This window comes from Rhinoderma darwinii, chromosome 3 (assembly GCF_050947455.1).
Source record: "Rhinoderma darwinii isolate aRhiDar2 chromosome 3, aRhiDar2.hap1, whole genome shotgun sequence".
Lineage (NCBI taxonomy): Eukaryota > Metazoa > Chordata > Amphibia > Anura > Rhinodermatidae > Rhinoderma > Rhinoderma darwinii.
Genome location: NC_134689.1, coordinates 209,469,025 through 209,496,325, shown reverse-complemented (window position 1 = coordinate 209,496,325; position 27,301 = coordinate 209,469,025). Strand labels below are relative to the sequence as shown.

Here is a 27,301-nt window from a genome sequence, read left to right as displayed (position 1 = left end):
GCACAGCTCAAAATTTACGGCTGTCAGAGAAGCCTCACAAAATGCGAGGAGGAGCATTTACGTCTGAAACGAGGCAGCTGTTTTCTCCTGAAAACAGTCTGTCTTTTCAGACGTAAAAGCCTGCTACCGTGTGCACATACCTTTAGGGTATGTGCACATGTAGTGTTTTCAGCCGTTTTTCGGGCCGTAAACGCCCCGAAAAACGGCTGAAAAATCGGAAACAGAACGCCTATAAACATCTGCCTATTGATTTCAATGGGAAATATGGCGTACTATTCTGACGGCGCGTTTCTTCCCACCTTATTTTCAAAAGACAGCGAGTAAAAAGAGGCCTGCGAAAAAGAAGTGCATGTCACTTCTTGGGACGTTTTTGGAGCTGTTTTTCATTCACTCTATAGAAAAACCGCTCCAAAAACAGCCGTAAAAAACGCAGTGAAAAACACGAGTTTGATTAAAAAAAAACTGCTGAAAATCAGGAGCTGTTTTCCCATGATAACAGCTCCGTATTTTCAGACTTTTTTTTTTAAGTGTGTGAACATACCCATAGCCTTTTGGTGTGTCCTATAGCTTCTGCCAGCTGCCATTTGTACAATCACTCCCAAAATGGCAGCCGGACAATGCTTAGCAATTTGAAAACACCTTTTCCTGGCTTGTAGCCAAAAATAGGTAGAGGGGGGGGGGGGGGGAGAGGGTGAGATTCCCTCCCACATTTACAGCAGCTGTGAGTCAGGTTGCTTTGTCTTATTCATCTTGCTGTAATTCTGAGAAGTGCTCCCTCTGGTGTCCAACATAGGAAAACACGTCAAATTATTATTTAATTTTTAATACTTTCCAGCATGTGGAAGAAAAAAAAAAAATACAGCAAAAAACTTAAAAAATATAATAGAAATAAGTAACTTACTTTAAAAAAGAAAAGGTTTAATTAGCGTCACATTCCCTTTAAAACGACGGAGTTGGAATGTTAGAGGTATGGGTAATCCAGAAAAAAAAAAAGGATTGCGCTCTTCTATGTGAGAAGAATTGCACCACAGATACGATACGTTGTGATCAGGAGACTCATTTGACTTCCTGTACTACTAAGTATCTGTCTAAAGCATGGGTGCAGAGGTCTGGTCACTCCACTCATACCTCTTTCTCTAGACAAGCGTACCCCGACTTCCAGCATGTTCCTCCTCCACCAGGCTGACCTCTTTGCAGGTTAACACCCTGAGACGAGGATTATATGTATGGGAGACTGCAATATGATTTTAGACCCAGAAATTTCACCTCCGACCTAACATTTTTGCAAAAATTCCTTTATGAGGAGGGATGGACAGACCTTTGGAGGCACAGACATCGCTGATAGTGTATTTCTGAAATTCGTCTGGTAGAGATACTCTCTCCCGCATAGATTATGCATTTGGTACAGCCTCAGTTTCCACAGCCATTATAGATATTTATTATGATGTGAGTGAGGGGTTATCCGACCAGTCACTGTGTATAGAACTAAAAGTATCCAGCATTGGATCTGTGTCCAGCTGAAGGGTTCATCGCTCCTGGCTCAAGCTTATTGGGGAGCAGGACAGGATACCTGACCAACTTAATACTTTCTTGGACCTTCATTTGGTCAACACGAATGCTGCCTTGCTTTGGGAAACATTGAAAACACATTTGCGAGGCTGCCTAAGGTCTAATTCACACGAACGTGTCCATTTTGCGTGCGTAAAAAGCACATCGTTTTTCCTGCGTTGCAGTTCCATGTAACATCCGTGTACAGTGCGCGTCTGCATTTTTTAAGTCAGCAAAAAAAACTGAAGGAGGGGGTTTTTCTTTTTCTCATCATTTCTTTAGCAACTGGTGCAGGAATCATGGACAGCACACGGATGTGCATCCGTGTGCCGTCCGTGATTTTCACGCATTGACATCAATGGGTGCGTGATGCGCAAAAAACCACACAAGTATAGGACATGCAGTGAGTTTCACTTAGCGGACACACACTACGTGAAAAACACGGAATGTCGGAATGGCCCAATTGACTTGCATAGGTTCGTGTGACGTCTGTTTTAACGCGCGTAACAGGGACTTGAAATACGCTCGTGTGAATAAGGCCTTAGGTCCACAATATCCTTCATTAAGAGGAAATCTGCTAGACATGAGGAGAGCTTGGCTAGGGATTATACGAATAAAGAAAGGGAATCAATAGTAAGCTCCTGGTCCACATTGTCCACCAAAACTTTTGCCTCCTCACCTGCTATACTTAACCCCTTCCCGACATTTGATGTATGACTACGTCCTAGCCGGCTGGGGGGGATTTGAAGGGGACTCCTGCACCATACGATCCGGCTGTACGTTACAGCCGACACTTCACAGTAACAAGCAGGATCACGCTCGAGCACGATCCTTTTCCCCGTTAAAAGCCGCAGTCAATAGCAACCGCGGCATTTAAATAGTTAGAAAGAGGGAGGGGCGTGACCCCCTCTAGCAGCTCATCGTCCAGGTGTGCCATCTTTGTGCTCCTATTAACCCCTTAATGACCGGGCATGTTTGTACCTTAATGACCAAGCCAGATTTGTCAAATCTGGTATGTCTGACTTTATCAGAGAATAACTCTGTGAAAGTTTTGAATATCCAAGTAATTCTGACATTGTTTTTTTCGTCACATGTTGTACTTTATTTTAGTGGTAAAAGTAGACTGATACGATTTGCGGAAATTAATAAAAAAATAGAAAAATTGAAGAAATTTTGTAAAAATTACCATTTTCCCCTATTTTTAACTGCAATAGGTCACATATGTACACACATACTGTACAATTTTTTTAATTAAATATATATTTCCATCTCTTTACTCCATTTTGGCAGCACTTTTGAAAAAATAAAATAAATTTTCAGCAATTTAGAGGACTTACAAATTGAATAATAATTTTATAAATTTTGAAGTACATTTTGTTTTCCGGCACCAAGCCAGGTTTTCAGAGGCTCATAGGTCTCAGAGTGATGGAAACCCCCACAAATGACCCCATTTAGAAAACTAGACCCCTTAAGGTATTTACCTAAGGGTATAGTAAGTATTTTGACGCCACAGTTTTTTGCTAAATTTAATACATAGCAGGTGAAAAAAAAAAAAAATTCACTTTTTTCATAAAAGTATCAGTTTGAAGACCAATTTCTTTGTAAAGCGACCATGAGAATGAAGAAACACACCACAAAATCTATCACCCTGTTTCTCCTGTTTTCAAAAATACCAACATTGTGGCCCTAATGCGCTGCCTGGACACACGGCAGGACCCAAAATGAAGGGAGCACCCGGAGGCTTTCAGGACTCATATTTTGCTTGAAAATGTTTTAGGCCCCACTGTACATTTGGAGAAGCTTTGAGCTGCCAGAACGATAGAAACTCCCCATAAACGACCCCATTTAGAAAACTAGACCCCATAAGGTATTTATTTAGGGGTATAGTAATTATTTTGACCACACAGTTCTTTGCTAAATTTAATGCATAGCAGGTGAAAAAAATAATAATTTCACTTTTTTCATAAAAGTATTTGTTTGAAGACCGATTTCTTTGTAAAGCGACCATGAAAATGAAGAAACACACCCCAAAATCTATCACCCTCTTTCTCCTGTTTTCAAAAATACCCACATTGTGGCCCTAATGCGTTGTTTGGACACACGGCAGGGCCCCAAAGGAAGGGAACACCCGGAGGCTTTCAGGACTCATATTTTGCTTGAAAATGTTTTAGGCCCCAATGTACATTTGGAGAGGCTTTGAGCTGCCAGAATGATAGAAACTCCCCATAAACGACCCCATTTCGAAAACTAGACCCCTTAAGGTATTTATCTAGGGGTATAGTTAGCATTTTGACCACACAGGTTTTTCGCTAAATATATTGAAATTAGTCTGTAAGAATTAAAATGTACTTTTTTTCTGAAACAACATAGACATTTTTATTATTTACAAGGAATAACGAAGAAAATGCACCCCAACATTTGTAAAGCAATGTCTCCCGATTACGACAATACCCCATATGTGGTAATAAACTGCTGTTTGGAACCACAGCAGGGCTCAGAATGGAAGGAGCGCCATTTGGATTTATGATTTTGCTGGAATGGTTTTCGGTGCCATGTCGCATTTGCAATGCACTGGAGGGACCAAAACAGTGGAAACCCACCAAAAGTGACCCCATTTTGGAAAAACCTTCAAGGAATTTTTCTAGGGGTATAGTGAGCATTTAGACCCCACGGGTCTTTTGCAGAGTTTATTAGAATTAGGGCGCGAAAATTAATATCAAAATTTTTTCCACTAAAATGTTGCATTTTCTCATTTTCACAAGGGATAAAGGAGGAAAAAAACAACCATTTTTTAATAAAGCAATTTCTCCCGAGTACGGAAATACCCCACATGTGATCATACGTTTTTTCATTAGAAATGAATTAACCCTTTCAGGACTGATCCATTTTTTGCTTTCATATTTTAGATTTTCACTCCCCGCTTTCCAAGAGCCATAACTTTTTTATTTTTCCATCAATAGAGTGGTGTGAAGGCTTATTTGTTGCGGGACAATCTGTAGTTTTCATTGGTACCATTTTGGGGTACGTGCGATTTTTTTTGATCACTTTTTATTCAATTTTTTTGCAATCCTGAGCAAAAAACAGGAATTCTGACACCGTTTTTTCAGGTTTTTTTTTTGCGGCGCTCACCGTACGCAATAAATGACATTTTTACTTTATTCTGCGGGTCGGTACGATTACGGCGATACCATATGTATATAGGTTTGGTCCTTTTTTTTAGCGTTTGCGCAATAAAATGACTTATTTATAAAAAAAAAAATTTCTGTGTCACCATATTCTGAGAGCCATAATTTTTTAATTTTTTAGTCAAAAAAGCTGTGTAAGGGCTTGTTTTTGCGGGACGGATAGAAGTTTTTATTTGGTACTATTTTCGGGTACATGCGACTTTTTGATCACTTTTTATTCTTTATTTAGGGAGCGGTGGTGACCCAAAAAATTGCGATTCTGTCGTAGTTTTTTATTGATTTTTTTTGGGGTGTTCATCGTGCGGGAAAAATAACATTATAGTTGGGTTCGTTACGAACGCGGTGATACCAGATATGTGTACTTTAACGTGTTCATTTTTTTTCTATAATAAAAGTCTTATTATAGGAAAAAAAGCATTTAGTGTTTATAGAACTTATAACTTTTATTTTTACACTTTTTTTAAAACATTTTTATTACTTTTTTTTACTTTTTTAACTTGTCCCACTAGGGGACACTTAGTCTTGCAGCTTTGATCGCTGCTAGAGTACATTACACTACACACGTAGTGTAATGTACTCTAACTGTCATTGTGACGTGACTGTCACACTGACAGGAAGCAGAGGAGGAACGGCCGGAGGCTGTTCCTCCGAGGCTTCCGTGCATGGCAACCCGGAGGTCATTATCTGACCTCCGATTGCCGTGACAAGCATCGGTAGCCCCCACGATCACTTCGTGGGGGCTGCTGATGTGCTTCAAACCACTTAAATGCGGCGACGGCAATCCGTCGCCGCACTTAAGGGGTTAACTGCCGAAATCAGCGGCGATGGTCCGCTGTCCGGCGAGGCTGATGTCTCAGCTGTCGGGGACAGCTGTCAGCGCGGGTCTGTCACTCTGTGTTTACACAGAGTGACAGTTTGAAATGCGGACGAAAATGTACGTCATGGTGCGGGAACTAGCAGCCGACCATGACGTACATTTTCGTCCTTGGTCGTTAAGGGGTTAAGCCCTGCCTCTGGCAGGACTTAAAGAGGCTCTGTCACCAGTTTATAACTGCCCTATCTCCTACCTAATGTAATAGGCGCTTTAACTAGTTCAGGACCGGGCTATTTTGACACCGTTTAGCCATTTTTAGCACACGTTCGTTAAATGGCTATAACTTTATTTGTTGGGCTAGCGACGTGATTTTTGCGATGTTTTTTCTGTAGACAATGCAGGTTTCTTTTTTTATCATTTTTATACACATCCTTTTTGCGATTTTAGAATTTTTAGGCCTAAAGTTCGAAAATAATAGTAAAAAAATAAGCTTTTTTACTTTTCAGCAATTTTTTTTTTTTTGGTAACACAGTTTTGCCCTAAAATAGACCTTTTATTTGTGAGTCATTGTCTACCGTAAATTTTAATATATTACATGTCTATATTAGGGTAATCGTGTCAGGGCTAGCGTTAAGACAACGATTGGCGGGGGGGACGGGGACATTTTTTTTTTGGGGTGGGTATTTTATGTGTATTTCTTATCAATTTTTTTGCACTTTACTTTTTTTAATTTAAAAAAACAACTTATTTTTGACAAAGTTATTAGCATTTTAAGTGTTATGCAAATTTGTTCTTAATGCCCAAGTGGGCGTTGTAAGGAGAAATGTATGACGCTGACCAATCAGCGTCATACACTTCTCTTTATTCATATTCAGCTGTACTCACAGCACAGCGAGATCACGCTGTGCTGTCACTCACTCCCACATTAACTTTTCGGAGTGTCGGGAGAATGAAAACACATCGCCTCCTGGCTCTAGATCACGCTGTGCTGTGAGTACAGCGGAACATAAACATGAATGAAGAGAAGTGTATGACGCCGATTGGTCAGCGTCATACACTTCTCTCTACAACGCCCACTTGGTGAAAAGTAAAAAAAAAAACTCCAACTTGGGCATTAAGAACAAACTTGCATAACACATAAAATGCTCATATCTTTGTCAAAAATAAACGTTTTAAAAAAAAAAACACCACATTAATTATCTTTATTAACCCCTTAGTGACCAGCCCATTTTAGGCCCTAATGACCAAGCTATTTTATTCGTTTTTCTATAGTCGCATTCAAAGAGCTGTAACTTTTATATTTTTTCGTCTACATAGCTGTATGAGGACTTGTTTTTTGCGGGATTAGTTGTGCTTTTTAATAGCACCATTTTTGGGTACATATAATTTTTGTATTAACTTTTATTAACCTTTTTTGGGGGGGGGGGGGGATTATAAAAAAAAACTGAAATTCCGCCATTGTTCTATGCGTTTTTAAATTGACGCCGTTCACTATGCGACGTAAATAACATGTTACCTTTATTCTATGGGTCGGTACGATTACGGCGATACCACATATTTCGAGATTTTTTTATGTTTTACGACTTTTGCACAATAAAAACTCTTTTGAACTAAAATTATTTGTTTTTGCATCATCGCTTTCCAAGAATCGTAACTTTTTTATTTTTCCATCAATGTAGTGATTTTTTGGGCTTGTTTTCTGCGGGACAAGACGTAGTTTTGAATGGTACTGTTTTGGGGTACATGGGACTTATTGATTCATTTTTATTATGACTTTTTTGGGGGGCAATGGAAAAAAATTGCAATTTCGCCATGTTTTTTTGCGTTTTTTGTTTACGGTGTTCACTTTGCGGTTTAAATTACATATTAACTTATTAATGGAGTCATTACGGTCGTAGCGATACCACATATGTGTACTTTTTTTTTTTTACACTTTTACTAAATAAAACCACTTTTTATGGAAAAAAATGGATTTATTTTTTTATTGTACTTTTTATTAATAATCTTTATTTCACATTGGTGACTTATTTTATTTGTCCCACTAGGGGACTTTACTGTGCGACCTTCAGATCACTGATATAATGCTCTGGTATACTTCGTATACCAGAGCATTATTGCCTGTCAGTGTAAATCTGACAGGCAATCTGTTAGGACGTGCCTCCGGCGCGTCCTAACAGGCATATGTCCAGGGCAGACCTGGGGGCTTTTATCAGGCCCCCGGCTGCCATGACACCCCATCGGAGACCCGCGATTGCATTCGCGGGCCGCCGATGGGTGACAGAGGGAGCGCACTCCCTCTGTAAACAAAGTTAAATGCCGCGGTCGCTATTGACGGCGGCATTTAACGGGTTAAACAGCCGTGATCGAAGTAAACTTCGATCGCGGGCGTTGGAGCAGGAGCTCAGCTGTCATCAGACAGCAGAGCCCCGGCTCCTGCCTGCACGGGAGACCCGTGCAGGACTTAGACTAGGCTGACGTGAAAAGGCGTCAGCCTAGCCTAAAGCCCATTAGTGACCGACGTAAAAAGGCGTATTAGTGGTCACTAAGGGGTTAAAGCGCCTATTAGATTAGGTAGAAGATAGGGCAGTTATAAACTGGTGCCTCTTTAATAGAAGCCTGTCAGAAAGACTATATACTGCAATACATTAGTATTGCAGTATATAGTCCAAGTGATCCAACAAATCGCTGGTAGAAGTCCCCTAATTGAAACGAATTTAAAAAAAAAAAAAAAAAAACCTTTGCCCATTTTTCCCCCGCACTGTGTACGCCGTAAAAAAAACAAACTGTAAAATGCCAGAATCGCTATTTTTTGGTCACCTCAATTCCAACAAAAAAAACAGAAAAAAAAGTGATCTAAACGTCACATGTACCCCAAAATGGTAGCATTTAAAACTACAGCTTATCCCGCAAAAAAGAAGCTTTTTTTAATTTTCTACCCCACAAATGATTTTTTTCACACTTCCTAGTACATTATATGGCACAATAAATGGCGCTACGAAAAACTACAACTCGTCCCATAAAAATTAAAAAGTTATGGCTTTTGGGAGGCGGGGAGGAAAAGACTAAAATTAAAATCTGAAAAGTTGTTTACGTCGGGAAGGGGTTAAGATAGCTTCTGATCAGGGGGAAACCCTTGTCGAAAATGCTCAAGTTTTAGGGCCGATTCACATGTGTTTGCGTTCAGGGGCTCCGTGGAAGGTTTCCGTCGTGGAACCCCTAAATGTAAAGTCAAATAGAAACCTTATTGATATCAATGGCAGTCAACTGTGCTATTGATTCCGTCACAAATTAGCAATGTTTCCGTCACCATTGATATAAATGGTGATGCAAACGGAAGCTATGGTTTCCGTTTGACTTTCCGTTGAGGGGTTCACCCGACGGAAACCTCTGACGGAACCCCTGAACGGAAACCGAACCGGCCCTAAAACAGATTTAAAGAATTCTACCAACAGCAATACTCAATTTACTAGTAGTCAGGCCGATATGACAACATAACTAGACACTTCATTTCCCACATTTAACGATGGAGGACCGACAACCACTTGATGCGGACCCTCACTTTGGTAGAAATAGAAAAGGCAATTTCTGATATGGCCAAAGGGGTAGTCACCAGGCCCTAATGGCATCCCTGTAGAAGAATACTCCAGATACGGTGAGCAGTTGGGCCCATCCCTCCTTTAGATGATTCAGCATGCCCTGGACACGAATACACTCCCGGAATCCTTATATGATGCTACTGTTGTGGTGCTCCTGAAACCAGATAAGGATCCCGTGGAATGTGGGTCTTATCAGCCCCTATCACTATTAAATGTCGACTATAAAAGGTCCTGACAAAAATCCTAGCTAATCGCCTGAACTCAGTTATGCTTAATATCATCAATTCAGATCAATCTGGACTTATTCAGGGCAAGAGTACTACAGACAACATATGGAGAGTCCAGGTGGTTTCCCAAGTGGGAGTGGCCAGGGAGAAGAGGTGGGCACCATCTTTTATCGATGCTGCCAAAGCCTTTGACTAGGGGGAATAGCAATATCGGTTAGAGATACTGAGTCACTTTGGCATAGGCCCCGGATTTATTTAATGGGTATCTATATTATATAAAAAGCCTAGGGCCGATATTCTATTGAATGGTCAATGTTCGAGCTTCTTTCCTTTGGGCAGGGGCACTCGTCAGCGGTGTCCATTATCGCCTCTTATTTGCTATAGCAATTGAACTCCATATATCGAGGTATCACTTCAGGTAGCAGGGAAGACAAGTGGGTCTGTATGCAGATCTAGTATTATTTATGGTGGATCCTGATGTATCGCTGCCTAGGGCTATTCATATGTTTGATGACTTAGGCACGTTTTCAGGCCTTCAAATTAAGTGGTGCAAATCAGCTCTCATGCCATTATGGGACGCCGGGTGGCCGGATATATACCACAACCTGCCACTGGTAACGGAATTCAAATATTTCAGTATTATCATCCCCAAATTAGCTACCCAAATCTCATGAGAAAAACATCCATGCCTTTCTTAACTGGTTCCCGACCGCTGGCTGTGTTTTTACGGCCAGCGGTCAGGGTCCTTAAAACCCGAGCCATAGACTTTCTACGGCTCGGGTTTTAACTTGCTGCCCACGCGATCGGGCAGCTGAATGTCGGGTCTCCGGCTATCAGTGACTGCCAGGGACCCTGAGGAGAGGATAGAAGCAGCTTTCGCTGCTTCTGTCTTCTTCGATCCCTTTTACACAGCGCTCAATGATCGCTGTGTATAGGAACAGAGGCAGCGGCCACGCTGCTGTCTCTATTGCTCCCAGTGTTCATGTGACTGGTCACATGATCGCTGGGTGCCGTTACTGACAGACTGCTGCTGGGTCTAACTAGACCCAGCACAGCCCTATTCGTGACAGTCACTATGAGAGGGCTGATTTCCCCTGCAACTGGGGCTGCTGTGCAGCTCTAGTTAGTGGAAAAGATGGTGTAAAAGAAAGAAAAAAAATATATAAAGTTCGCCAAAGGTCTTTTTTTTTACCTTTGAGGGACAGACCATTAGTAATAAAGAAATAAAAGTAAAGTAAAGTAAAGTGCAAAAAATATTAATAAATAAATACACATAAAATACCCATCCCAAAAAAACTTTCCCCTCCCGCCAATCACTGTCGTAACGCTAGCCCGGACCCAATTACCCTAATATAGACATGTAATATATTAAAAATTACGGTAGACAATGACTATCACAAATAAAAGGTCTATTTTAGGGTAAAACTATGTTATTACCAAAACAAATAGCTGAAACCTAAAAAAGCTTATTTTTTTTACTATTATTTTTAAACTTTAAGAATAATAATTCTAAAATAGCAAAAAGGATGTGTATAAAAACGATTAAAAAAAAGAAACCTGCATGGTCTACGGAAAAAACATCGCAAAAATCACTTAGTTAGCCCAACAAATAAATAAGTTATAGCCATTTAACTATCGTGTGCTAAAAATGGCTAAACGGTGTCTGGTCCTGAATGCTCAAAATAGCCCGATCCTGAACTGGTTAACCCAGACATGGGCAAACTACGGCCCGCGGGCCACATACGGCCCGTTAGGCTTTTTAATCCGGCCCGCCGAACTTGTCCAAATTATAGTAAAAACCTCCTTTTTTTTCCCCTTTCCCTGCAATGCCCACGTTTTCCCAATAGATGGCGCACTCAAAACACATTGACCGTTGTTAAAGTGGCGCGTATTTCTCTTTATTTCACTTTAATTTTCACTTCGTTTCACGTCACCATTAAGCCCTTCGGTTTTCAAAGAGTACAATATCAGCCGTCACTTTGCCACGAAGCATGCAAACTATGCTAGCAAGCAGTCAACACAAGAACGGGCGGCTACTGCTCAGAGGTTGGCAGCTAATTTACAGAGTCAACAGAACTTTTTTCTTGATAAATCACAGTGCGTATGTTATTTTAATCTATTTACATTTCCTCCTCCCAGTATCTGCGAAATAGTATGTAAATGCCATATCTTGCATATTCCTTGAGACAAATTTATTAACGGATAAGGGCTATTTTTCACATTTGAAAGACAATTAATAAATTGGGTTGTAGTGTTCTTACTGTGCTATGAGGTTTGCACACACTACATTTAATGCTTTAGTATATCCGGCCCAAACACTCCCTCCAAATGCTCCTGGCCCGGCCCCTCTGTCAAATTTTAGAACCCATTGTGGCCCGCGAGTCAAAAAGTTTGCCCACCCCTGGGTTAACCCCTTCCCGACCACCCCACGTAGATTAACGGGCTGCAGAGCTGGTCCTTTTGCCTGCAGCCCGTTAATCTACGTGTACTCCTAACAGAGCACACAGATGCTCCCCGCAGCCCGGCATCTCCCAGTACAGGCTTCTACTAGTAGCCTTAGTACTGGGGGAAAACATCGGGTGGGATCACAGCGGTGATGCGAACCGATTAACCCCTTAATTGCGGCAGTCAATAGTGACTGCCGCATTTAAGTTGTTATGGCAACATCGGCACCCCGCTACGTGATTGCGGGGCCGATTGTTACGGGGGGGGGGGGGGCGGCGATTGCTATGGCAACCGGAAGCCTAACAAAGGCTTCGGGTCTGCCATTTATTGAAGGCGATTACGTCCTGTCAGAGGCAGGACCTAATATGCCTCCTGTCAGTGTGAAACTGACAGGTATTATTATAACGATCCAAGAATTGGATCTTCAAGTCCCTAGAAGGACTAAAAAAAAAAAAAAAAAGTTACAAAAAAGTACAAAAAAATTTACAAAAGTAAAATGTCAAAATAATAAAATTAGAAAATTGCCTTTTTTTTTTTCCCTTATAAAAAAAAATAAACTATGCATAATTGGTATCGCTGCATCCGTAACGACCTGAACTATAAACATATAATGTAATTTATCCCGCACGGTGACCGCCATAAAAAAAATAAAAAAACTATACCGGAATCGCTATTTTTAGTCACTTCAGCTCCCAAATAATTTTCATAAATAGGGATCAAAGTCGCATGTCCCCAAAAATTGTACCGATAAAAACGACGGTTTGTTCCGCAAACAACAATCCCTCACACAGCTTTCCTGATAGAAAAAAAAAAAGTTGTGGCTCTTAGACTATGGCGACACAAAAATGAAAATTTTTTTAAAACCGTGATTTTATCGTGCAAACACCATAAAACATAAAAAAAACTATATACATAAGGTATCGCCGTAATCGCATCGACCCGCAGAATAAATTAAATATGTAATTTATAGCGAACGGTGAACGCCGTAAAAAAAAAAAAGTTTTGAAGGCCTATTTCAGCAAAAAACCTATGGGATCAAAATGCTCACTATACCCCTAGACAAATTCTTTTTAGGGCTGTAGTTTCCCAAATGGGGTCACTTCTGGGGGTTGTTCTCTAGGGCTTTGCAAATGCGACATGACACCCGAAAACCAATTGAATAAACTTGATCTCCAAAAGCCAAATGGCGTTCCTTCCCTTCTAAGCCCTGCCGTGTGTCCAAACAGCAGTCTATGACCACATCTGTTTTACTCGGGACAAACTGCTCTACAAATGTTGTGGTACTTTTTCTCTTTTAGTCCTTGTGGGAATGAAAAAAAATTAGCTAAACCTACGTTTTATTGGGAAAAATTTAGATTTTCATTTTCACATCCTACTTCCAATAAATTCTGCAAAAAACCTGTGGGGTCAAAATGCTTACTATAACCCTAGATAATTTCCTCAAGGGGTGTCGTTTCCAAAATGGGGTCACTTGTGGGGGGTTTCCACTGTTTTTGTCCCCTCAGGGGCTTTGCAAATGCGACATGGCCACCGCAAACCATTCCTGCTAAATTTGAGCTCCAAAAGCCAAATTCCGTTCCTTCCCTTCTAAGCCCTGCCGTGTGTCCAAACCGCAGTCTATGACCACATGTGGGGTACTGTTTTACTTGGGACAAACTGCTCTACGAATTCTGTGGTGCTTTTTCTCTTTTAGTCCTTGTGGAAATGAAAAAAAATTAACTAAACCTAAGTTTTATTCGGAAAAATTTAGATTTTAATTTTCACGTCCTACTTCCAATAATTTCTGCAAAAAAACCTGTGGGGTCAAAATGCTCACTATACCCCTAGATAATTTCCTCAAGGGGTATAGTTTCCAAAATGGGGTCACTTGTGGGGGGTTTCTAATATAGAAGGCCCTCAAAGCCACTTCACAACTGAACTGGCCCCTGTAAAAATAGCCTTTTGAAATTTTCTTGAAAAAGTGAGAAATTGCTGCTAAAGTTCTAAGCCTTGTAACGTCCTAGAAAAATAAAATGATGTTCAAAAAACGATGTCAATCTAAAGTAGACATATGGGGGATGTTAATTAGCAACAATTTTGTGTGTTATAACTGCCTGTCTTACAAGCAGATACATTTAAATTGATAAAAATGCTAATATTTGCAATTTTTCACTATATTTTGGCGTTTTTCACAATTAAATACTGAATGTATCGACCACATTTTACCACTATCTTAAAGTTCAATGTGTCACGAGAAAACAATCTCAGAATCGCTTGGATAGGTACAAGCATTCCGACGTTATTACCACATAAAGTGACACATGTCAGATTTGAAAAATGAGGCTCGGTCAGGAAGGTCAAAAGTGGCTAAAGAGGGAAGGGGTTAAGATTACATGCACACGTTGTGGCATTTGATGCCGAAAATCTGCACCAAAATTGTAAATAAATGCAAGTAATTCCACAGGTAAAATCTGCACTCAATATTGCATTTTTGATGCGTTTTTTGAGTGCAGATTTTACATTCTGATGCGGAGACAGGTGCTTTTTGTGTGCTGTGGATTTTAATTTGTTTTCCTTCTTAAAATAAAAGCAAAATAGGATTAAAAAAAATAAATAAAGTGTCACATTCTGAGTCCCAGAACTTTAAAATGTTCTTTTGATGGAGCTGTGTGGGGGCTTGTTTTTTGAGGGGCAAGCTGTACTTGTTGTACCGTTTTGGGGTACATAGAACTTTTTAACAAAACGGTGCTGCAATCGGGGGAAGGCAGGATTTAGGTCAGATAAACGGTTTGCATTATATGACCTAGTGACAGGTCAATTTAAACGTACACCAAAGAAAAAGTGAGCTAACCACCTACTTACCTGAGCATGGAAGTTGGAAATGGTTGTTGTCTCAATGTCCTTCTTCCCCAAGATCTCCATTTTGACTGGGGAGTTGGGAAAGTTGTAGGAAAAGTAATCCAAAAGGTCAGGTAAATAGGTAGCTGCCCCATGTACAATCCCCATGACATAATAAGCTGCACAGTTTTCATTTTCACTAAAGGCCAGACCAACAAATTCCTCAGCAAACCTTTCCATCTCCACAGGAGACAGGTGAGAGAGTTCACTGCTGTATGCGTGTATTAAGGATGCTCCGCCATTAGGCTGGTGTTCTATGTGGATGAGGTGCTTGAATTCCAGAGAGTCCAATCGCTTGAGCTTGTGCTGAACACGGGGCTCCTTCAGAGACAAAAATGGAGATTCGTTCTCTGCCACCCCCTTCTTTTCCTCGACCTTCACCACAAAGTCCTTAAAAGCCTCACAAATTCCTACTTTGGCTTGCTGGCGGTCATATTTCCCCATGTCAGATACCAGTCCTGAGCAGATGGTCTGAATTGATTTGCTGTACATTTTCGGCGGCTTGCGTTTCTCACCCTCTTTGTGTTTCTTTTTCTTTTTCTTCTTCACTTTCTTTATTTGCAGTTCTTCTGTGCTTGGTTTTGCCTTTTCATTAGACCCTGCCAAGAAAACAAAATGTTCATTTTTAAATTGTTTATTGCAGAGATCCCGAATTTAAGTCTTTTTAATATCCATTCAGATTTAAAACATTTATAATATGCATTCCAATTTCTTTCCAAAGAAGTTAAAATCTTATTGCTCAAAAGTTTATATTGGATTTAGACCTCAGTCACAAGAGCATATTTCAGGTCTATGTTAGCTCTGTATTTGGATAGGCCTAGTGTAGGGATCAAGTAGGGCACATAAAAAAGGGCTGTGTTTATGAGAGAACCCATTTTAATTCTGAATTTCCTTTTAGGGCTTGTGAACAATATACTGGATACTGAAGATACTGGATAATTAACTTGCTGGATGGAGGCAACTTGCTGTGGCAGCAATCTTGCCACGGTCCTGTCAGCAATGCAGACCACACAATGTTAGGCCCCGCTGCTTAAAAAGGATCTCAAGATTATAAGTGCCCTATCTCCTACATAATCTGATCGGCGCTGTACTGTAGAGAACTGTGGTTTTTGTTTTGAAAAACGATCATTTTTGAGCGAGTTATAAACCATTTTAGATTTATGCGAATTAGTTTCTTAATAGACAACTGGGCGGGTTTTTACTTTTTACCAACTGGGCATTGTGGAGAGAAGTGTTTGACGCTGACCAATCAGCGTCATACACTTCTCATTGTTCCAGACCATTGTTACAGTGTGATTTTGCAGTGAAAGAAGCTGGACTGGAACAATGAGAAGTGTAGGACACTGATTGGTTACTGATTGGTCAGCCTCATACACTCCTCATTCACACCCAGTTGGTAAAAAGTAAAAACACGCCCAGTTGTCTGTTAAGAAACTAATTCGCATAAATCTAAAATTGTTTATAACTTGGTCAAAAACTATTGTTTTTAAAAATAAAAACCACTACATCTACATTACAGCCCCGATCAGATTATGTAGGAGATAGGGAACTATAATGTGGTGACAGAGCTCCAGACATTTATAGGTGGAGTGATCTGACCAACATGTAAGCTTTAACCCGTTCGCTACCGCAACAGTTTTCACACACAAATGAACCTAAAATCACCCAAAAAAGATATCCTCTACCCCCACAGTAGGGCTGGGCAATAAATCAACGTCATCTTGCGAATTTCGGTTCTATCAATTATTTTCTCCCGGTTTAAACTGTATCTGCATCTTCAGGATGCAGATACAATTGAACGCAATGGTAGAGCAGGGGACTGTAAGGTCCCTGCTCTGCCATACACGATGCATTGCTGGACACGAGGCAGTGACGTCATCGTGCCCGTCTGCGCCGAACTACACAGACCGGAGGAGCAGAAGGATCTCATCCACATGTCATTGGAACAGGGTTAGGTCAGTATGTATATTATTTTTATCAGGCACTATCGGGGGCAGCTGTGGTTCCATTATACAGCGTGGGGGCAGTTATTGGGCATTATACTGTGTGAGGGAAGCTTAAGGGGTATTATACTGCGTGGAAGTCAGTTATGGAGGCATTATACTATAGAGCCAGCTATGGGGGCATTATACTGTGTGGGGGCAGCTATGGGGGCATTGTACTGTGTGGAGGACAACTATAGGGGCATTATACTGTGTCGGGGCAGCTATGGGGGCATTGTACTGTGTGGAGGACAACTATAGGGGCATTATACTGTGTGGGGGCAGTTATAGGGACAGCTATGGGGCATTATACTGTGTGGAGAGCACTATGGGGGCATTGTCAGGGGGTATATTATATACAGTAGTACACAGCAGGCTCAGGGGATAAATATTAATTCAATGGCATAGCATGCAAATAGAGGGTGTGGCATGTAAAAGGGGTGTGGCTTAAATCGTTCAATAAGCGTATTCGAGGCTACATGTTCAATTAATTGTGATTTTGATTTAAGTCAGAATTGCCCAGCTCTACCCCACAGCTTTATATTTTATTCAAGTAAACATCTTAAACATTGTAAAAATGGCACTCAGAACTTTTCACTCAAGGGCACCTCCATGCAATTGTGAAGTGTTACACAGTGTAAAAAACACATTAAAAAATAAAAATCATGTTTGTGGCTAAAAGTCTGACCCAAGCATAGCGTGAGACACACAAAATAAAAGTTCAAGATTGGCAGAGTTAATATATGCACCGTATGTCTATATGCACACAAGTTGAGAAAATCTTCAAAAACCCGTAGAGACCAAAGATCTCTGCGATCTGGATACTGGTGAACACCTGAATCATAGGAGCAGATAAGCGTCCTGAGTAGGCGCAGTAGCTATTAAGGTCCTATTACACGGCCCAGTATGTGCAGTAAATAAGAGCGCCGATCAAGGAGGCAGCTTGTTGATCGGCACCCCTTTAATAATAATAATAATAATAATCTTTATTTATATAGCGCCAACATATTACGCAGCACTTTACAATTTAGAGGGAACATGAAAACAAGATCAGACATTACATAGTGACAAAGTTCATTTACAATTCAAACCTGGGGAGTGAGGACCCTGCTCGCAAGAGCTTACAATCTATGAGGACATAAGGGAGACACAAAGTGTAACAGTGTTTGTTCTGTACAATAGTCCGGCCATTTTTATACACATGCGGTGGTAACATAAAGCTGCATGAGCCGTTCACCAGCCGGTATCCGTGTATGACGGACATGAAGAGAAGGAGTGTGAGGGAGTCTTATTCTGATGACTAATCTAAAAGGGGGCCATGGAAAGGAGTCAGATTAGGGAATGTTATAGGCCTGTCTAAATAGATGTGTTTTCAGGGCACGTTTAAAACTGTGGATATTGGGAATTAATCTGATTGTCTGGGGTAGCACATTCCAGAGGACGGGTGCAGCACGAGAGAAATCCTGGAGACGGTAGTGGGAGGTTCGGATTATGGAGGATTTTAATCTAAGGTCGTTGGCAGAACGTAGAGCCCGAGTAGGGTGGTAGACAGAGATGAGGGAGGAGATGTAAGGAGGTGCAGCACTGTGGAGAGCTTTGTGGGTGAGAGTAATAAGTTTGAATTTTATTCGGAAGGGGATGGGCAACCAGTGCAGTGACTGGCAGAGGGTAGAGGCGTTGGTGTAGCGGTTGGTCATAAAGATGAGCCTGGCTGCTGCATTGAGGATAGATTGGAGAGGGGAGAGTTTAGTGAGGGGAAGACCGACTAGTAATGAGTTACAGTAGTCAAGACGAGAGTGAATCAGAGCAACGCTGGGTTATATACTATGTCTGCAGCACACGAGGGAGATTTGCGGCCGACCACCAGAATATTTCCTGCTGCATAATTTATACAATTAGCCGATGAACGAGCGTTTTTTACACAGGGCAACGATCGGGAACGAGCGTTCATATGAATGCTGGTTTGTCCGCTAATTGGCCGTGTAAAAGGGTCCTTAGATGTGTAACTGCTCATCTTCAGGAGATCAGCAGCACAACCAGGTAAGTATCACAGAGGAGAAAACCAAGAATATAGACCCAACACGGGTTGAAAAGGCACAAGTTTTTTTACTCTGTGAATAAAAACCAACACATCTTTTGGAAACTTGAGTGCTGCAATTCCGCGTCCTTATAACTGCTCATCTTCTCATCCATGCAGTAGGAAAGTAAAAAAAAATATATAAAGGGGGTCGGGACACCACCCTATTTGTGACAATTTGAGAGTATATATCATCTCACTGGTAATAGGTGGTGAGAACATGAAGAAAAAAAAGTTCCTGTATCACCCCCCTGTGGTCACTGGAGGCGGTACAAGGGGATAAAGGACAGTAACAGGCTGTGATTTTTATTTTTGCTGTCACATGCAGGTTCCTCTCTCAACACTCCATTACACTGACCCTAAACCAGAAAGTAAAGCTTTTCATCCTGCTCCCCGACATCAAGCGAGTGCTGCTTCCCGGATTTTGGTGTCATTCGAAAGCCAAGATTCTGGGTTTTAGATTAGACCACTTTACACACTTATGTTCTACCTACTTGGCAGTGAAAAGGTTAAATGTTTTCATTTTGTTTTTTGCACTTTAGGTCAATGATGCTTAACCCCTTAAGGCCTGAAACAACCCTAATGACCAGCTACATTTTTCAGTTTTTTGCCTCTCTGCCTTTCAGCAGACATAACTTTATTTAATTGTGTTGTTTTTTTTTTTTGTAGTTTGGGGGGGGGGGGGGGGGGTATAAAACAAATTTACTGTGTAAGTTATATAATTTATCTTTGCGGTGTAAATATAGGAAAAACCGATATGCTCCATTTTTTTTCTTAATCTCATTTACGTTTTGCGCTAAATTCCCTATTAAATTATTCAGGTCATTACGGTAGTGTAGATACCTAATATGCTTAGGTTTTCCACTTGTCTAACGTATGGGCAATAAAATATATTTTCTGCAAAATAATTACTTTTTAGGGACTTTTTTTTTTTTTTTAAATACCATAAAGGGATAACTTTATTTCCAACTTCATTTTTTTACTTATGTATTAGCATACTCCTGCATGTTAATACATTACACTGTGTCACTATGCACAGGCCACTGTAAGGGCAACACAGTGTGCCCTAACAGCAGGCAAACTGAACAGACAGTCCTGGGGTTCTTTCTAGGTCCACAGGGCTGACTGCAGAAGGTTCCCCTAACACGGACTGCAGCGATCATAGAGTTAAACAGCTTTGGTCTGATTTTTTTTATGATCCCGGATATACTCAAAAGGCTTTTCTAAGTTCAGGAGCAGTTAGTTACAGCTCATGCTTAGAGGATGAGCACTCATCAGCCTTTACTATAAAAAAGGTGCAAATCCTGTGGGGCCCCTGACTCTGTGGCCCACATATGTAGAGTGTTCAAAGATGAGGCCGCACTCAAACAAAGTGAAAAAAGTGAAGGTTTATATTGCATGTGGGAGAGAGATCAAGACAGAGATAGAAAGCAAATAAAAATTATTGAAAAGCAAAAAAATATATATATATCTTTACTAAATACTTTCAATTCACAATTAAAACAAAAAAGGAACTAGGGAGGGACTTTATATTATATTGATATATTATGTTTATATCACAGTGATTCTTCAGGTAAATGCCTCATTCTCCCATAACAGAATTGTTAATACAGTATCAATAATGAACCCATACACATGAAAGGGTTTTCCAAGGCCTTAAAGGGGTTGTCCCAGAATCTACAATTATCACCTATCCACAACATGGTGATAATTGTCTGATCGCTGGGAACCCCACCGATCGCAAGAACAGGGGTCCCAAACTCCCGATTCCCCGCCGCAGGGAAGAGGAGCTTGAAGGGAGCACGTGCCCGCCGCTCCACTCTGTCTATGGGACTGATGGAAACAGCCGAGCAATGTGCTGCTGCTGTTTCCGTCATTCACATACGACTTTGAATTGAGCGGCATGGCGTATGCTCGACCGCTGCTCCATTCAATGTTTTCCTCACCGCGGTCGACAGTAATGAGGAATGGGGGGTTCGGGACCCTCGTTCTCATGATCGGTAGGGGTCCAAGCAATCACATAATTATTACCTATCCTGTAGATAGGCGATGACTATCGATTCTTGTACAATCCCTTCAATTCAAGTTTATACAAACTATTTTTAAATGCCGAGAATAGGATTCGAATTTCACTTCGGAACAAGTAAAAATACAAAGTGCAAATTCACTAGCAGGACAAAATGATTAGCAAAAGAATGTTTCTTTCAAGAATGCAGCTTAGCTTCGGATATACATCAATAAAAAGACCAGCAGCATAACTGTGCAGCGCAGGATGGATGAGATACACTATTTATGGAAGCCTGTCTGCAGTCTGTGCAGCGCAGGATGGATGAGATACACTATTTATGGAAGCCTGTCTGCAGTCTGTGCAGCGCAGGATGGATGAGATACACTATTTATGGAAGCCTGTCTGCAGTCTGTGCAGCACAGGATGGATGAGATACACTATTTATGGAAGCCTGTCTGCAGTCTGTGCCTGGTGAGGAGTGGGCGCACATTAAGCAAGATGTGTTTATTGCCATTTCCCTACACAGTTCTAACAAATTGCAATCTACTCGCCAAACATATTCTGAAAGTAAACAACATTTAGAACGGTTTAAAAATAAATTATCTTAAAAGGGTCCATGCATACTGGCACAAAACCTGTACGCAATGGACGGAGGCCATATGGCTCTTTAGTACAGAGCTGCATGGGTTCCATCAGGTGATATTCTCCCCTAGAAAAAAAAAGGATCTAGTGGAAAATACCTCTGTATAAACGGAGTACATATGAAATCAGAGGCTTACGAAGAAATCACAGTAGAGATCTTATGTACCTCTATGGCAGTCCTATTTTGGCTCAGTACAAAACATAGCTGTAATACGGCCATGTGCACGTACCCTAATTCTGTGCAGTGTATGGGGGAAAAAATACCCTGCTGCTACCTGAAAAACAATTTGATATTCTTACTAGGTGTTTCTATTTAATACATAATAGATTGTACGCCTTCACTGCTCAGATACCAGCCGTTTAACCCAGATGCTGCGGTAAATAGTGACAACAGCATTTAAGTAGTTGACAGAAGGAGGGAGATCCCTCTGTACTCCATTGGCCCCCTACGAGCTATCGCAGGGTGCTGATGGTTGGTATGGCAAGTACATAAGCAGTGCAGTGTATTCTATAACTATATAACTATAACTTTTATTCCCCCACTTATCAAGTCCATGACAATGAAAAAATGAAAACTATACATAGTTGGTACCGCCACACCCGTAACGACCTGAACTATAAAAATATCACATTATTTATCCCATGCGCGAACGCCATAAAAAATAATAAAGACCTGCAGAAACTCTCATTTTTTGTCACCTCTCTTCCAAAAAAGAAAACCAAAATGGAATAAAAGTTGATCAAGAAGTCCCCCGTGGTGGTATCAAGAAAAATTACAGCTCGCCCCGCAGAAAAAAACAGATCTGACACAACTTCATTAACGAAAAAAGAAAAAGTTATGGCTCTAAGAATACGTCAATACAAAAACATGATTTGCGCTATTGTTTGCGGTAAAACCATGGTAAACCCGACTAAACCTATTAAAGTCAATGGGTTCCGTCAGCCGCCGGGCATATTAGTCGTGCAATAGAACCAGCACTACGGGTTTTTCCGTTGTTCTGCTCCTCTGAAAGAGCATAACAACGGAAAGTCAAACACAGATGTGAACAAGGCCTAACTTTGGTATCACTGTAACGGACCAGCAGAATAAATTTAACATGTCCTATATATGCTGCCTGATGAGCCATAAAAACGAAACCCAAAAGCTATTATGGAATTGCGGGTTTTTTTCTATTTCCGCCCCCCCCCCCCACGAAATTAATAAAAATATGTTTTTCAATAAATTATATGCACCCAAAATGATGCCATTAAAAAAAAATACAACCCATCCAGTAAAAAAAAAAAACTTCATACATCTAGATCGGTAAAAGTTAAAACATTACGACTGTAAGAATGCAAAGATGCAAAATGATGGACCAGACTTATTGATACATCTGCAGTTTCTAGTACAAAAACTCCATGTCATCAGTCGCTATTTGGGCTAGGGAAGAAGCCAAAAGACTAGGTAATACTAGAGCGCAGATATTTTGTTCATAACGCCGGTTTACCATATATCCATGTCCCATGGTACATAAAGCTGGCCGTGCACATCATACGGATGGCATTGTGTAATTTTAGGAGCTATCCAGGTGTGCAAGCAAGATGGGAACATTTCTTCAGTTGCAAGAGGTGGTTATCAAGGCCCTAATATTTGGGAACCAGGAAGGGTAGGGCCCAAGCCCTGGGAAGTGAGACCACCCGTATTGGACCAGGGCGACACTTTCCCAGCGATGTTCCTCAACTTGCAAAGAGGAGAAGGACTCAGGAAACGGTGGAGTGTGTTCCAAAAAGAGAAAAGAATGGGCGCCATTTATCAGTTTGACACCTGCCACGGAAAATCCTGTGCATCATGGATTGCTTCAAAGCGTACCATAACATCAATGGATTATTAATTTACTCCATTATTATACCACTTTATTATGCTCCTATATACTCCGCACAGCATACTTATGCCTTCGGAATATAAAGAGAAATACCAGTAATACCCCAAACAAAACTACTACCAAGCAAAATCTGCACTCCAAAAGCAAAATTGCAGTCCTTCCAAGCCCAGCAGTGTACCCAAACAGCAGTTTATAACCACATATAGGGTATAACCGTACTCTGGAGAACCCGCTTAACTATTCATGAGGTGTATGTCTCCAGTGGCACAAGCTAGGAACAACATATGTGGAATTGAAATTAACTTTTTTGTGGAAAAATTGCAATTTTTCATTCTGCAACATCCATCGAGCACTAAATTCTGGAAAACACCTGGGGAGGGGGGTTTCTTTAACCCCTTCCCGACATTTGCCGTATGCGTACGCCATGGAAAGCTATGACTTCCCGCAAATTGCCGTATCAATACGCCAAATGTTTGGCACCGGCTCAGAAGCTGAGTCAGTGCCATCATCGCCGGATCTCAGCTGTATCTTACAGCTGACATCCGGCTGTAATGGCGGGGACAGAAATTAGCTTAGATCCCTGCAATTAACCCCTTAAGTGCAGCGCTCAAACGCGAGTGCTGCACTTAAGGTGTTTGCAGCTCATCGGAACCCCAGCAATGAAATTGCCGGGGTTCCGGTGGCTGCAATGGCAACCGCAGGCCTAATACTGGCCTCCTGGTCTGCCTAGCACGGAAGCCGGTCAAGATCCGCCCGGCGGCGGAGCTGATCCGGCGTCATCAGCGGTGAAAGTCAGCGCTATATGTTACAGCTGACATCCACCTGTAACGGCAGGAACCGGAGCTAGCTCCGATCCCTGCCATTAACCCCTTCGATGCAGCAATCGAAAGTGATTGCTGCATCTTAGCGGTTGCTAGCAGATCGCCAGCCCTGACAGGCAATCGGAACTGGCGACTGCTGCTATGGCAACAGGAGACACAATGGCCTCCTGCTCTGCCATTACGGAAGCCGATTAGGCCCTGCCGGGAGGCGAAGCCTAATCGGCTTGCGGTCAGTGAATAACTGACAGATCTAATACATTGCACTACAATGTAATGCAGTGCAATGTATTAGAAAAAAAAACCATGACAGTTGGAACTTCAAGTTGGACTTGAAAAAAAGTGTAAAAAAAAAGTGTAGAAAAAAGTGAAAAAAATAAAGTTTGAAAACCATAAAAGTTTCAAGTAATAAAATAAAAACTATAGCTCGTCTCGCAAAAAACAAGCCCTCATACAGCTCCGTCGACAAAAAAAATGAAAAAGTTATGGTTCTCACAACTTGGCGACAGAAAAAATACATTCTTTTTACAAAAGTAATTTTATTGTGCAAAAAGTTGTAAAACATAAAAAAGTCCTATAAAATAGGTATCGCCGGAATTGTACTGACCCGCAGAATAAAGTTAACATGTAATTTATAACGCATGGTGAACGCTGTATAAAAAAAAACCTAAAAAAGCTGTGCCAGAATTGCATTTTTTTGTTTACCTGGCCTCCCAAAAAATAGGATAAACGGTGATCAAAAAGTCGCATGTACCCCAAAATGGTACCAATAATAACTACAGCTCGTCCCGCAACAAACCAGCCCTCATACCGCTACGTCTATGAAAAAATAAAATGAGTTATGGCTCCAATAAGTCAGGAAAGAAAAAATATGCAGTTGTGCCCGAGGGGAACATTTGTTCTGTTTCAAGAGGCGAATTAATAAGGACCTAAAATTAGGGGACCAGGAAGGGGAGGGCCCAAACATATCCGCTGGAAGCGACGGTGCCCGTATTATACCAGGACAACACTTTCCCAGCAAAATTCCCCAAACTGCAAAGGCGCGGAGTGTGGACCAAAAGGGGCATAAGAAAGGACGCCATATATCAGTGCGACATTGGCCTGTGCAGAAAGGATTGCTTCACAGCGTAACACACATCTATGGATTATTTTATTGTTTTCTTACCCCATTATTATTACACCTGACTATGCCCCTGATGTACTCTGCCCAGCTTACATATGCCCCCACATTATAAATGGAAACACCAGTAATACTCAAACAAATCTACTACCAAGCTAAATCCGCTCTCCAAAAGCCAAATGGCACTCTCTCCCATCTAAGCCCTACAGTGTGCCCAAACAGCAGTTTCCTTCCACATATATATGGCATCGTCATACCCGGGAGAACCCTTTTAACAATTTTTGGGGTGTGTGTCTCCAGTGGCATAAGCTGGGCATGACATATTTCCCACTGGACTGTCATATCTAGGGAAAAATATCAATTTTTAATTTGCACCATCCGCAGCGAATTCATTTATGGAAAAGACCTGTGGTGTGAAAATGCTCACTACACCCCTTAATAAATGCCTTGAGGGGTGCAGTTTCCAAATGGGGGTCGCTTCTCAGGGTTTTTTTTTTATTATTTCACATCAGAGCCTCAGCAATTGTGAACCAATACTTCGTAAATTCGCCAAATTAGGCCTCAATTTTACATGGTACTCTCTCACTCCTGAGCCTGGTCGAATGTCCAGGCAAAAGATTAGGGCCACATGTGGGATGTTTCTAAAACCGGGAAACACCGCATAATAATTAGAGAGCTGTCTTGTTATGGTGGCACAAGCTGGGCCCCACATATTGGCATATCTATGGAAAAATTCCTATTTTCACTCTGCAACATCGAGTGCACACTAATTTCTACAAAACACCTGCAGTGTTAACATGCTCACTACACCACTAGGTAAATGCATTGAGGGGTGTAGTTTCCAAAATGGGGTCACGTCTACGGGGTTTCCACTGTTTTGGTCCCACAGGCGCCCAGAAAGCAATCCAGCAAAATGGCGCTCCTTCCCTTCTGAGCCCTGCCGTGTGCCTAAACAGCAGTTTATGACCACATATGGGGTCTTGCTGTACTCGGGAGAAATTGCTTTACAAATGGTGGGTTCTATTTTTCCTTTATTTGTTGAGAAAACGAAAAATTTCGCGCTAAAGCTACGTCTTCTTGAAGAGAAAGGATTGTTTTTATTTTCACTGCCCAATTCTAATAAATTCTAGGAAACATCTATGGAGTCAAAATGCTTACTACACCCCTAGATGAATTCCTCAAGGGGTGTAGTTTCCTAAATGTAGTCACTTTTTGGGCGTTTTCATTGTTTTGTCGCCTCAGGGGCTTTGCAAAAGCGACATGGCCACCGCAAACCATTCCTGCTAAATTTGAGCTCCAAAAGCCAAATGGCGCTCGTTCCCTTCTAAGCCCTGCCGTGTGTCCAATACATGTGGGGTATTGTTTTACTCGGGAGAAATAGCTTTACAAATTTTGCAGTGCTTTTTCTTCTTTAGTCCTTGTGTAAATGAGAAAAAATTAGCTAAACCTACATTTCCTTTGAAAGAATGTCAATTTTCATTTTCACGGCCTACTTCCAATAATTTCTGCAAAAAACCTGTGGGGTCAAGACGCTCAGTATTCCCCTAGATTATTTCCGCAATGGGTGTAGTTTCCAAAATGGGGTCACTTGTGGGGGGGTTTCCACTGTTTTGGCATCGCAAAAGCCCTTCAAACCTGACATGGTGCCTAAAATATATTCGAATAAAAATAAGGCCCCAAAATCCACTAGGTGCTCCTTTGCTTCTGAGGCTGGTGCTTCAGTCCAGTAGCACGCTATGGCCACATGTGGGATATTTCCTGAAACTGCAGAACCTGGGCAATAAATATGGAGTTGCAATTCTCTGGTAAAACTTTGTGTTATAAAGAAAATTGGATTAAAAATTTATTTCTGCAAAAAAATATGAAATCTGTAAATTTCCCCCCTACTTTGCTTTAATTCCTGTGAAAAGTTTAAAGGGTTAAGAAATTTTCTAAATGCTGTTTTGAATACTTTGAGGGGTGAAGTTTTTAAAATGGGGTGACTTTTTTTGGGTTTCTAATATATAAGGCCCTCAAAGCCACTTCACAACTGAACTGACCCCTGTAAAAATAGCCTTTTGAAATTTTCTTGAAAATGTGAGAAATTGCTGATAAAGTTCA

The 27,301-nt window shown here is 41.2% G+C and overlaps 1 protein-coding gene across 1 annotated transcript in view; it reads right to left on the bottom strand.

Moving 5' to 3' along the window:
• The window catches only part of RSBN1L (round spermatid basic protein 1 like), a 109,488-nt gene that overhangs the window by 17,518 nt on the left and 64,669 nt on the right, over positions 1-27,301 (bottom strand). Inside the window, exon 3 of the mRNA XM_075857340.1 lies at positions 14,657-15,291. Within this exon, the coding sequence (XP_075713455.1) occupies positions 14,657-15,291 (635 nt within the window). The remainder of the gene's footprint in view (positions 1-14,656; positions 15,292-27,301) is intronic.